A 12,694-nucleotide genomic window follows, 5' to 3' on the forward strand; every position below is an offset into this window, starting at 1 on the left:
TACAGGATGTAACAAAGCTCAATGGAAGGACACTAACGGCAAGTGCTAATGGAAGATACAGTAAAAGGCTGCATCTTTTTCCATCAGGTTTTTTACGATGTCAGTGAAAGCCTCACATCCTGGCTCCTGTGGTGTCAACAGTGACACTGAGTTCGCAAACGGTCCCGCAGTGATGTAATGGCTTGCTTTAAGACAAAAGTGGCATCACTGCCATGAAGCAAAAATAGTTCCTGAAAAAAATAGACCCATCAATGCCACCATTAGCTTGAGTCTTACATTTCGTGAGCCAAAAATATTGTATGAAGATGCTTAACGGTCAATACAAGAACTGTGTAGGTGGAGAATGAGATCAAACATGGCCTCCAGTCAATGACAATCCCCAAAGAGGACTATAACTGAAATGGAAAGATCAATACAGAGTGAACCAAGTCCTTGGCTTATGGCCTCTGCTTGACACTTGCCAGTAAAGCTCAATTTGTGATACATTAAAATATTTTATTTCATAAAAAAAAAAACACACACAGCACACTGGCCTTGTATCTTACAGTACACATCTCTGTCATAAAGAAAAAAGGAGTCGTAGGCAAGTATTTCACATTATGGAGTTTTATGTCAGATATACTTTGTAATGCAAGGCCATCACACAATTGGATTCAATAAAGCGTCTGCACTAACTCCTCTCATAATCTGCTCATCTAGTCTGCCAGTCATCACATTTAGGAGAAAGCTTTATTCTCCAGCTCCTCAAGCAGCACAGGAAGATCTTCTAACAGAACAGAACAGGACAGAAGACAACCATTCTTTTGGAAATATGGTGGACGTATGGTAGTGTGTCTGCTGTGACAGAGACATGCAACCATTGGGCCAATATGATCAAACACACACACACCAACACTCAAAATGAATTAAATAATCCTCTTGTCAATTAACTCGTAAGTTTAAACAATAGGGATGGGAATTGATAACATTTTATAGATCCTGATGCCGTTATGGATTCTGCTTATTCCCATTATTAAATAGAAATAAAGTAGGCCTACACAGGTTTACAGTATTAACTGTTTTATTATCTCTGAGTCTGAATGTTCTTATAACACAGGATATCCATCCTCCTTAACCGACGTGCTGCTCAGCTGGGAAGCACTGGCACTCATGGATAAAGTTTAAAAATCAATGTCATTTTTGGAGTTTGAACCCATGTTGAGTAGACAGACGTTTCAGCTGGCAGCTGGAGCCTCCATCCTTACTTGAAATGATCACTTTATGGAAATTACAACTAGCACTGGTGTCATCTTTCTTTGCGAAATGAAGCCAGGCTCTGGACCATTTCTTCCTCTCCACTATGACCATTTCAGTTTCCAGCAGCATAGATGCATGAGTTTGATGTCATCGTTCTGTAATGTGAAACCCTTGATGATCAAATGTCATGTCATAGTTAATAATTAAGTATTTATGTTTGTCTGCACATGAGTCTGAGAGTTTACCCAGGCCTCAACGTTGAATCATCATTATACACGTCACAATCATGATACTGTCATAGTCATGTCAAACTGTAGCACTGAAAGGAAACTCCAAGGCATAGAAAGTCAAGCATGCTCCTCATTTGAGCATGTGGGCATGGTCTCTTATATATTAACATGGTATAAAGTCTGAGGTAAGTCTGATCCAGCCTCTGCACTCCATCTTTTCTGTCCCTTTCCTCTGATAAAGCAGCAGTGACCTTGTCCCTGAGCGTCTAAGCAGCTGCCTGTGCTGCTTGCTCCACCTGCCTCCTCTGGTTGTAGCTGTTGTACACATCTAGGAACATGTCCTTGCACTGTATGTGTGCATTCAGTTTGGAGCAGATGAGGAAAGAGCCGGCCATCTTGCGGTGGAGGGAGTACGTCTCCTCTGGTGGAGGGGTGAGGCGGTGGCGGAGCATGACGGGGATGAGGCTCTGGATGCGCTGGGTGGTGCTCTGGATGCCAAAGTCGAAGGGCTCTGCGGATGCAAAGGCTTCGCCGAGGATCATCACCGCCTCCACGTGGGCGTCTGCGAAGGCCTGGTAGGGAGCATGGAGAGGCGTTACAATGGCTGCCTGTGTGCATGATAATCAGCTGAACTAAGCCTTCGATATGTTGAAGCTGGAAATTAGAACACACACATTGACTTTAAGCTGCATTTTTGAGAGTGTACATTCTGAGGCAGCCGGAGGCGATGTTTACTGGAGATGTTGGTTATGTAGACACACAGTATATGTACAGATTTTTATATTTCCAACCCCAATAAATCAGTGGGTTTCTCCCCATCTTACCTCTATCCAGTCAGTTTTTATATAATATTTGGACAATTAAGACAAGGACAGCACTCCCATTCGACAATTTTGTCACCCAAACCTTTTGAGCAATTTGCCCTTCTTCAATGTGTTATCTTGCAATTCTTAGAATACAGGGGTATTTGTAGGTAACAGTCTAATTATAATTATGTAATTATAACCGATTGTGGTCATATATTATTGATAACCGCAGACTCTAGGAGTCTAGTGAAAATATCTGGTACAAGTATTATACACTGCACTTTAAATGTCTGCCTGGACTGTGACTACATCAATGATGGCTGCTACAGATGATCTACAGATGAGGCTGTTGTTGTTTTTGTCTGTCTGTTGTCTTTTTAATGTGTCTGTTTGTTTGGGCTGTATCACAAATTGCCTCTCAGAGGACATTACGTTTTTTTAAGTCGAAGTCTGGGTCAGCACAATAGGTTTGTCGCAACAGGCGAAGCCACATCCTTGTCAAGCACAGATTTTCATGATATGTGTAAAATAAAAAAGAAATGTGTTAAGAGAAGATGGAACATGCACTATGAGTGGGGAATGGGGAAACTAAATAAGAGCACATGGAGTGAGAATGAGGAAGGAAGAGAAACAAATAAATGGAGAAGACAGAAGAGACAGAGGAGGATAAATCATATCAAAAATAAATGAGTGCAGCAGCAGAGACTGAAATATCTCACCTTGGCTTCAAAGCCTGTCAGGAATTTCAGGTCCTTCGATTTGGAAAGAACAGTGGCTCGATCGCCCACAGAAGCTGCGTGCACAACCTGAACAAACACACACACAAGAACATACACACAGATAATGATGATATGGATGTTGTAATCATGTTTAACTCCACTTTAAGGCCCCAGCAGACTGAAGTAGCTGCAAGTACATGAATGCGCCCACATGCATTTGATAGTGTATAATCATTTTTCCTTCACTGTTGCAAAATTTTGCCAAAGGCCTAGGTGCTTAATTATTCACAGAAACCTTGTTGCATAAATCATGTTGTGCTGCTCATTGGTGGGTGTCTTATAATTTTAGATGCATCATACCTGTATGTAGTCATCTGTGAATGACTCTGGGTAGCTTCTGCACGCTCCGAAGTCCAACAGAACAACCTACAGACAAGATGAGAGTGTTACACATCTGCTGCATGTGATGGGATTCTTGATCACCATGACATCCTTTTCTGGGTTCAATTTCAATTTACAACTTCACTACCCAACTGCCCTCACCTTGTTGGTGTCTGAGTTGTAGAAGAAGTTGGACCAGTTTGGATCAGTCTGCATGAACCTGAACTCAAACAGCTCCCTGAGACACAACTGGAGGATGTTGTAAGAGATCTGGAGACGGGAGGAGAGGAGATGTTTGTGTTTACTGTCATGCTGTTCTTACCGATGTGATATTTTCTTATTCTATTATGTGGCTCACAAGTCTCAACTGTTAAATGCATATTTTTACACTGACACACAGTCTAATTTTTGCTGCTGCTGCTCTTTTCACACTGTGTTTTGAGGTCCTGCTGAATAATTTGCCAGCAAGTAACTTGTGTCTATGGGATGTTAATGAGTCAGCTCAGCCCTGCACTTGTCACATTGCAGCATATGTCGCATATTTTACAAATAAAAGTGATCTATATTATGCTTCCTGTTACCAACAAGGGCTGGACTACAGATATACAATAGACTCATTTTTAACAAAAGCCCAGAGTCGAGGAAGAGAGCTAACCAATTTGCTCTTCTACTTGTGACAGGTTTCGGCTCTAATGGGTTCTGCAATTAGAGATCCAGACTGTGATGGGCGACATCTCTCAGCTACATGGTGTCCTATGCAGCCCTTATGTGAGATACCATGGCCTTTTTCTCTTTAACTTCAAAAACTGATAGATTCTAACACTTTAATTACTTAGTACTGGTTTGTCATTTCAAGTCTCCTAATGTGATGTAGCAATGATATAGATAAAATTGACATAACAGAATGAAAGCATATGATATTCAGCAATAACTGTGCAAAAGTAATCCGTTAAATTTTCTGTAACATCTCCAAAATGCCAAAGAATTACCTGACTCTCCCCGTCTCCACTGCACATTTACATTTCAATAGCATCGACAAAATTCCATAATAAATGGGATCCATGTGCCTTTTGAGTCGACTCATACCTCGTTCCTGGTCTCCTGGTCCAGGTCTACACAGCGGTCCAGTGGGACTCCCTGTACTAGCTCCATGGCCAGCACCCTGCGGCCTGACAGCTCATCGATCACCTCTGGTACTTGGAAAAGCTCATTTCCCTCCAGCAGGGACCTGGAGGCCAGATACAAATAATTAAAAAAAGAAAATAATAAAAGATAATCAACTCATGACATATGTGAAACCAGTTAGAAAACATGCATATAAAGAAAGTCAACAATGACTTAATACTGTGACTTAACTTAATGTATTATTTTAAGTCCCAATAAGGCATAATGTGTTTAAGTAAACAAAATGTACTTCTATGAAATGCAGCCTGTCTCCAAAATTGTTATTACAATAAAACAATATGAATAATCCTAAATAATAATATTGTTAGTAGTGATAGTGGTAGAATACCTTGTAAATGAAAAAATACCCAAAAAATGTGTAGTACTACATTTCTATTAGGACCCAACATATTAAGGGAATAGAGAATAAAAGAGGAAAGCTGTATCCAGTCTCTGACCAATATATACGCAGTTTTGTAGCAGTAGCAAATACTGAGTGACCATCCTGAAACTTCACAGCAAACCTGGTGTGGTTTCTATTCTGTGTGGTTAAATGGTGCACAACGGCTCACTAGAGGGCTTCAGTGTAGCAGGCTTTATGGTTGAACACGCCACAAAAACCTACCTGAACTTCTTGGCACACTCTGCTTCCCTCTTGTAGTCACACTCCCATGCCAGTTCCCTCTGAAGGACCTCTAGGCTGCTGTCTGCAAACAGGCCTGTGAGAAAAGAAAGAAAAGAAATCTAAAGAAAACATACAGACACTAGCATCTTTAAACATATCAGTCTTTAAAAAACAAATAAAACAGTTGAATGTTTTTGCCTGACTTCGAATGACTAGGATTGGCATGTAGAAAGCAGCATCTTAATAAATAATTCAGATGTCCTCATTGTCACTCTGTGACAAATGTGTCACCATGTTCTGACCTGACACTATAGCACCACCCCATGGTCTAAACTGTAATACTGAAAATGCTGGAATGAAAGAGAACACAACAGAAACATTACTGGGGGTGCATCTGTAGTCAGCTTCCAACTGAATGACGGGGGAAAGTCATGAAGGATAAGCATCTGATATTTGTTACCCTCAATGTGGTGTTATTGCCAAACCTGCAGAATTTAAGTGACTCAAACAGTGGAACAATATTTGTTGTGACTCACGCGCTTCAATTCTGCATCATAAAGCTACTAAATAGAAAAAAAAAACGTTTTCAGCACATTTCTGCTGATAAATATGAATTAGATCATTTAACATAATGTTTGGCTTTGAGTAATGAATGCACTCTTCAACCTGCAACAATGGATTATGAAAACTCCCAGAGCCTTTCATATGTAAATATACACTGTTGACTTCAAAACAGAGCTGCATTTTAATATTACCATATGTATAAGCAGTTATTCACTGAACAAAGTCTTGAGGGGACAAACAAACACTTAATATTAATGTGGTTGTTACCTTCTGGCAGGACCACACTCATTTTCAGAACTGACATCAGATTGTTTATGTCACTGTGGATGCTCTCTGCCACTCCAGGGTACTGCGAGGAATGTGAGAGCAATAGATGAAATCAATCCAGACAGATTAAGACAGAGGTTGTAAGGAAGGCAGAAAAAGAGTGTGTGTGAATACCTGGATCTTCATGGCGATTTCTCTGCCGTCTTTTAACACTGCATGATGCACTTGGCCGATGGATGCTGCAGCAAATGGTTTGTCTTCAAAGGATGATAGCTTCTCTCTCCAGCCGGGCCCCAGTTCCTCCTCTAGAACTTTCTACAGAATCAGAGCCAAACAAAAAACATGTATCCAACCTTTATAATCTACTTACATCAAGCTGCACCGAAGAACTTGCAGACAACTAAAAACAGAATTGGTCAAACTATCTTTTGTGCTATCTCATCAGAAACTGCCTCACTTTTCCTTTGAGGTTTTTGACATTATAGATACATATTATATGACAATCTTATACTAATGCTAGTCCACACAAGGACTAAGGGTGTATTCACACCAAATGAGGCATTGCGGCAATTACTGCAGGGTTGTGCAGCATTGACACAGCTGGGGGAGTATCATCATTTTGTCTATAAATGCCACTTGGATAGTGCAGAGTTTCTGGCTTCCGGCTTGGGAGCAAGAACTCTTCCAGAGAGGCTTTGTTAATCCACAACGAGTCTGCAAAGTATATCTCCTCCCCTGCTGGTGTAGTCTCCTGGCAGCACGTTGTTCTTTGAGGTGACAAGGTACATATTGGAAACTCAGAGAAATGTGGGGGACCTCTGAATCTTCATGCATGTGTCTGTTCTTCACGTATATGACAGCAACTTAACTTGTTAGTTGCAGCCCAATATGACTGTATGCGTTTCTTCCTGACGCAAATGTGCCATTTCAACAAGAAAACAGGAAAAACGTTCATCATAACTATCATAGTAGTGCGCTATATTAGTAGTGTCATTTTATACATTTTCTGTCAGTGGTTTAATTGATTGAAGGCTTATGTGATTGGCCACCGCAGTGTGACATCTGCTTTTGTTTCTTTAAAAGCTGATTCTGTTGTCTTTTGGACAAAGTGTCACTTCTTTGTTTTTCTTCATTTTTGTGTGGGGACAGGAGGATCAGTTCATGCTTACATTCATCTGCCAAGCAGGCATGAAGTCTGCGCTCTGCCGGACCCTCTCAAAGATCTTCTGCAGCTGGGGGTTGATGAAGGCGTTGTCTGAAGAAAACATAATGGGAAGTTGTCAGGGAAAAAAATGCCTAGAAAGCCTCTGATGTGTGGATACAGTGAGGACATCTGAACACCATTTAGCAGTGATGCCGTTGTTACAGTGTGTACCTTGAATGCTGAGCATCTGTCCTATCTTGAGTGCGGCCCCACGGACCTTGCACAGTGTGCTGACAATTCTCTCAGCATTGGCCTCTGACAGGAGAGGTGAGTCTAACAGGGAATTCATGTCTACAAGGCACACAAACACAGAATAGGATTATTAGCAGTGATTTAGAGCACATAGTATTAGAGGAACAATAGCAAGAGTAATTTGTCTGAGCAGTTATCTTCACACTGCTGCACGGTCATTAAGCTCCAGCCCTTACAAGCCAATTGTTGGGAACAGTGTGTAAAAACTGACAGCAGTACATCATTAAACACCGCTCATTTAACACATATTAAAGCCTGTGTATAAGTTCTTGTTAACAGGTTTGATTTAATGCCTGTCCAGTGCCTGGCAGGTACTGACACATGAGAAACTTCTCCAGGGCGGACCAGCTGTCCGTCGGTCTGCTGGACCTGCCAAGCGTGCAGTGGACCAAAAGCTCGTTTACAAGGAAGGATGGAGGGAGAGAACAGCAGAGGACAGGGGAGGAGAAGTGGGATGAAGACGTGTATACCTCCTTTGTGTTTGCCTCCTAGTGACTGTTTTGCCACTTCTGCGATGGCACCAATCCCGAGTCCTACTGCCAGTCCTGCAGCGGAGAGATTTAAAATTTAGGGCCACTTAACAGATGCTTGAGGGAAGCGCTAATATGATGCAGCTGCTACTGCTGCTAGTTTTGTAGTGAAATTATATTTCATGTCTGGTTTTTGTAAAACATTTTTTCAATTCAGACACTTGAGAAGACCTGTAATTAAAACAAGTTATCATTGCTGTTGAGAAAATGTAAAAGCCTTCACTGTTCTTTGTAAACACAGAAGGCCCTTAAACAATAATTGTGATTAGAGCTGCAAGGATTAATGGATTAGATATCAACCCTTAAATTAGTGACTCATTTTGAAAACATTCTCTAATTCCACCTTCTTAAATGTGAATATTTATTGGTTTCTTTATTCCTCTATGACAGTGAACAGAAAATGTTTTGGTTATGGACAAAACAAGACATTTAACAACATCACCTTTGGCTTTGGCTTTGGCTTTATCGACTTTTTTCACAATTTTTCAACATTATCTAGACTAAGAGTTGCAGCCCCAGTAAAGATATGCATGTACTGTATATATGCATCTATAAATACATCAATGCAGACTACAAAGGTCTTCATACATTTTATTTAAACTTGACAGCAGGTGTGGAAACTCCACAGTGTGATGTCAGTGTTCGTATAATAAGGGCAAAACATTGTCTTGTAGATTGGTCCATTGATGACTGACTAGGGAAGTCTGAACATTTGGTATTGTAGCTACACTTTATGTGTGTAATTACTGCTCTCTAAGCTCTGTCAACCGTTGTATTTCACATTTTTATTGAACGTTTTTATGTCTCCAGCTGTACTTAGAGCCATGTGACAACCTGGACGACAAAGAGAAGGACTCTACTGAGATTGTATGAACAATGGGTTTGACCACATATGATACGCGCAAAAATGTAAAAAACCAATAGTATAAAAAGTATGCTCTTCTTACCCCCAAAATTAACCAGCCTGCTGATTCTTGTGGCGGGCACCTTCCTCTCTCTGGCACGGTCGCTCAGCTGAGAGAAGACAAACCAGATAATAAAAACAATTAATACATTTACTTGAAACCATCCCTTAAGCCTTTTTTGATTTTTGTTTCTTAACTCTTGACTTAAAGTAAAGGGTAAAACTCTTCAGACAGTGACCTTGAATTAGATCACAAAGGCAAACATACTGTAAATGACACACATTACATAACATGGGTCAACTCAAAATATTGTCATAGCAACTGCTTGTGGTTAGTCTACTCCTGGATACTACTATGAATATATAGCTGCTGTACATTTACTAAACTTGGTGAAAACCCCCATTATTTGACACTGATTACATATTTTAAAATGAATTCAATTGATGAAAGTCTATGACAAACATTTGTTTCTGAATTTGTATAATGACTTCTCCATTTAAAGCATCATTTTCTAAACCGATATTTATGCATATTGCTTTTACCCAAGTCAGCATCTTTCTCTATCTGAACAATCACTTGCATGAAAAAACAAAAAGTATGAATGTGTAGTCATATGACCATCTCCTCTTTACAGGATGTGTCTTTGTGTACTAGCCTGATGCACAAATAAAATGAATAAAGATTAGAAACCAATAAAACATACAACAAAATAATAATCTGCAATGACACATATTGCCCCCCTCTCGTGTCCTTTAACCAACCTTCTGTCTGACAGGTTTGACCAGTGCCTGCTTGGCTTCCCTGGCTTTCTTGATGTCCTCTGGTGTGAGTCTGGCAACCACCGTGTCATGGACAGACCTGGTCTGGTAGTAGTGCCGGTGGAAGCTGTGGGTGGTGTGGAGGAAGCGAGCGCTCTGTCCTGGCCAGCCTGCCCCTGCAGGAGCTGCTCCTGAGGGAGGAGGTACTCCTATGGTAGAGAGAGGAGAGGACAAAGTTTTATTGAATACATTGAGTGAATATGAGAGAACCATAATGCTACTATTTTGAAGTCATATAATTTGGTCTGTGTCTAACCTGTTGAAGCATAATAAAACAAAAATTCAACATGACAAAAACTTGAAACAAGAGGTTTTTTATACTCTATAAAAGAACTCTACAGTTTTCAATCAATTGAATATTCAAAGGCAAAATACTGACAAAATTTTAGTAAGAAAAGGTATGTATCATTATTATTAGGAAACATAATACGGATACATTCAAGATGTATAAATGTCCTCCAACTTATATTATTCTTCTTCGCAAAGACCTAAAAAGGGCTAAAGGCGTGAGTCTGATTTCTAAAAAGTGCATATTCTGTTCTTTATGATTTGTCTTCAAATAACTGTTTGTTATAGATGAATTTCAGATAAAATGTAATGACATTTTCAAAACAATCCTTGTAATAATTGAAAAAAAGGACGTGTAGCATGAAAATATTCATATACAGAAAACAGTGTACGTCACTTTAAGTACATGTTGACAAGCTTGTATTGACCATACCTCCAAATTCTGTCTGGCTGTGCTCCGAAGCATCAGGGGCGAACTCGGAGCCCACGGACCATTTGGCTACTTCCTCAGGGTCCATATTGTCCCAACCCTCCGCATCCGGAAACACATCCTCCTTTATGGACTGTTGCTACAAACACAACAGAGTTGGACGTGTAATTTAGCCATAAAATAAAAACAAAAACTAGACTATATGAACATACGACTTGGGCTGTATTCATTTTAGCTATTTTTTATTGTCAAATAATCTACCAATTAATCCATAACACCAAGTTCCCAGAGCCCAAAGGGACGGAGTCAAGATGCTTACCCCACTGCTACCGCCCATAAAGGTGCCCACCAGTCCTTCCACCACATCCTGAGCAGCTTTGACCCCTGCTGCCATGGAGGAGTTGCAGGCCATTAACCGGAGCTGTTCTCCCTGGGTGATGACCAGGGCAGACCCCACCTTACCTGCCCCACGCAGCACCTGCAGGACCTCGGATATCATCACTTCAAACAGAGAGGGAGAGAGGAGGGAGTCAAGTCACATGGTGTCAAATGGTATGAGTGACAATAAAGAAAATTAAAAGTACACCGAGTACCAGACACACCCACTACACATCTTTACCTAAATATACACATGCTTAACACATCTATGAAGATATTTGTAAAGTGACAGATCAGTGTAAAGATTGTTGGGGCACATATGTATATATTGGTATGTTCTTCCCACTGTTAGATGGTTTAACCTTGGGTGTGATTGTCTGACCATGTGTCAAGACATGCTAGACTGTCATGAACACGTGTGGCCTACAATAACGGTGCGATACGTCACTTGCAGTCTGGTAAATTCAAAAATATGACACATTTAAAGATAACAACAGTTATATTACATAGTCTGTGCAACGTTAACTAGCTCGCTGGCTAGCTCCTGTATCATGGTAAGCGTTAACCATGTTGTATAACGTCAGCAGCTTCAACCTGAGGCTTGAAATAATGCTAGCTACATCCAAACACTTATACACAATGTTTGTCTCCTACATAAAATACGTTACTGAAGGAAAAACTCTACTGTTAATATATTAAGTGACTCACTTTTCCTGTAGCGGCGTTATCCAGGGTTTTCTCGGTGACTGTCCTCCTGCACTACTGTTTTGCAACGATTCCACACCCGGAAGTTCAAATTTGACTGACTTGACCGCGCACCAATCACAGTCCGACTTTTAATAAGTAGGCGGGACCCAGATGTGAAGGGCGGAAGGAGCGTATTCTTTTAACCAATAGTAGCGCAGAACACTAGATGATGGACGTCTAAAGCGGGACTGTTGGACCAATTACAGTCAACATAAGGCGGGACTTCAATGAAACAACGTCCAATGAGAAGTAAGGGGGTGTTGCCGTTTTTGAAGTCGTCTATATGCACGTGTAGCAAGGCACAGTTACCAAACAAGACACGTAACGTACAGTAGTGTTTACTAAGCGGTAATGTGCAGTTACACATTTCAGCTTTAATTCAGGATTTTCGAAATGTGTCTTCAGTAGTCAACGTGATTCGTTCCGTCCACCCACTGATATTAGATGTAGACTTTACTGCACCATAAAAAGCATGTTGGCCAATATGTATTTTACAATGTAGCCTCCCAGCTTTGATTATAGGCCTATTGAGCAAGCTTTCAGGCGCCATGTGAAATCAATCCAAAAGGCTGACATAGAGATCTACCTGGAAAGCATTACAGGGATTAGGTTTTGATACTATGCAGTTTCAAGCTACATTTGTGTGTCCCACAATACAATGTATGATTTCTTAACTTTAATTATGAATAGTTTAGAGGACACTAAGTGATGGGGCTGCAGATCGCAATCAGAATGCTATGCAAAAGTAACATGTAACCTGCTGTGTACCCTACAAAATGCTTAGTTACAGAATTTCAGAAATTATTACTGTAAAAAAAAAGAATCACTGACAGATAATAAAGTAACAGCAGCTGTTGCCAGTGATGCACTGTGAATAACAGACAATAATAATCGCCCAATCCTAGCCCACCTTGGAAGAATAGTCAGAATAGTCAGTTATTTGATATCAAATTAACAATGTAAAAACCTCATAACTAGGCTGCATCAAAACTTGCTTAAAATAATTAATTGGGACAGAAAACAGAAATTCCCGTAACAATAGCACGATATCACCTTACAATATGATTCCACTAAAAACTGAGAGTCATAATATTGAATTTGTGGGCTGATGTGCAGACTTATGTTGGGTGTTACAGGGTGGACGTTTTTT

General features: G+C 40.4%; 1 protein-coding gene across 1 annotated transcript; it reads right to left on the reverse strand.

Moving 5' to 3' along the window:
* Positions 1-519: 519 nt before the first annotated feature.
* On the reverse strand, positions 520-11,595 carry coq8b (coenzyme Q8B). Its single transcript, XM_084351502.1, has 16 exons — positions 11,506-11,595; positions 10,739-10,920; positions 10,423-10,558; positions 9,645-9,850; positions 8,926-8,992; positions 7,919-7,993; positions 7,368-7,487; positions 7,162-7,247; positions 6,167-6,307; positions 5,993-6,074; positions 5,162-5,255; positions 4,459-4,600; positions 3,535-3,642; positions 3,352-3,417; positions 2,992-3,078; positions 520-2,038 (listed from the first exon to the last, which is right to left on the reverse strand). Coding segments are annotated over exons 1-16 (1,899 nt in total). The 5' UTR covers positions 11,507-11,595; the 3' UTR covers positions 520-1,732.
* Between the last annotated feature and the right edge of the window lie 1,099 nt (positions 11,596-12,694).

The sequence above is a fragment of the Pagrus pagrus genome (assembly GCF_965226575.1).
Source record: "Pagrus pagrus genome assembly, chromosome: 4".
Taxonomy (NCBI): Eukaryota; Metazoa; Chordata; class Actinopteri; order Spariformes; family Sparidae; genus Pagrus; species Pagrus pagrus.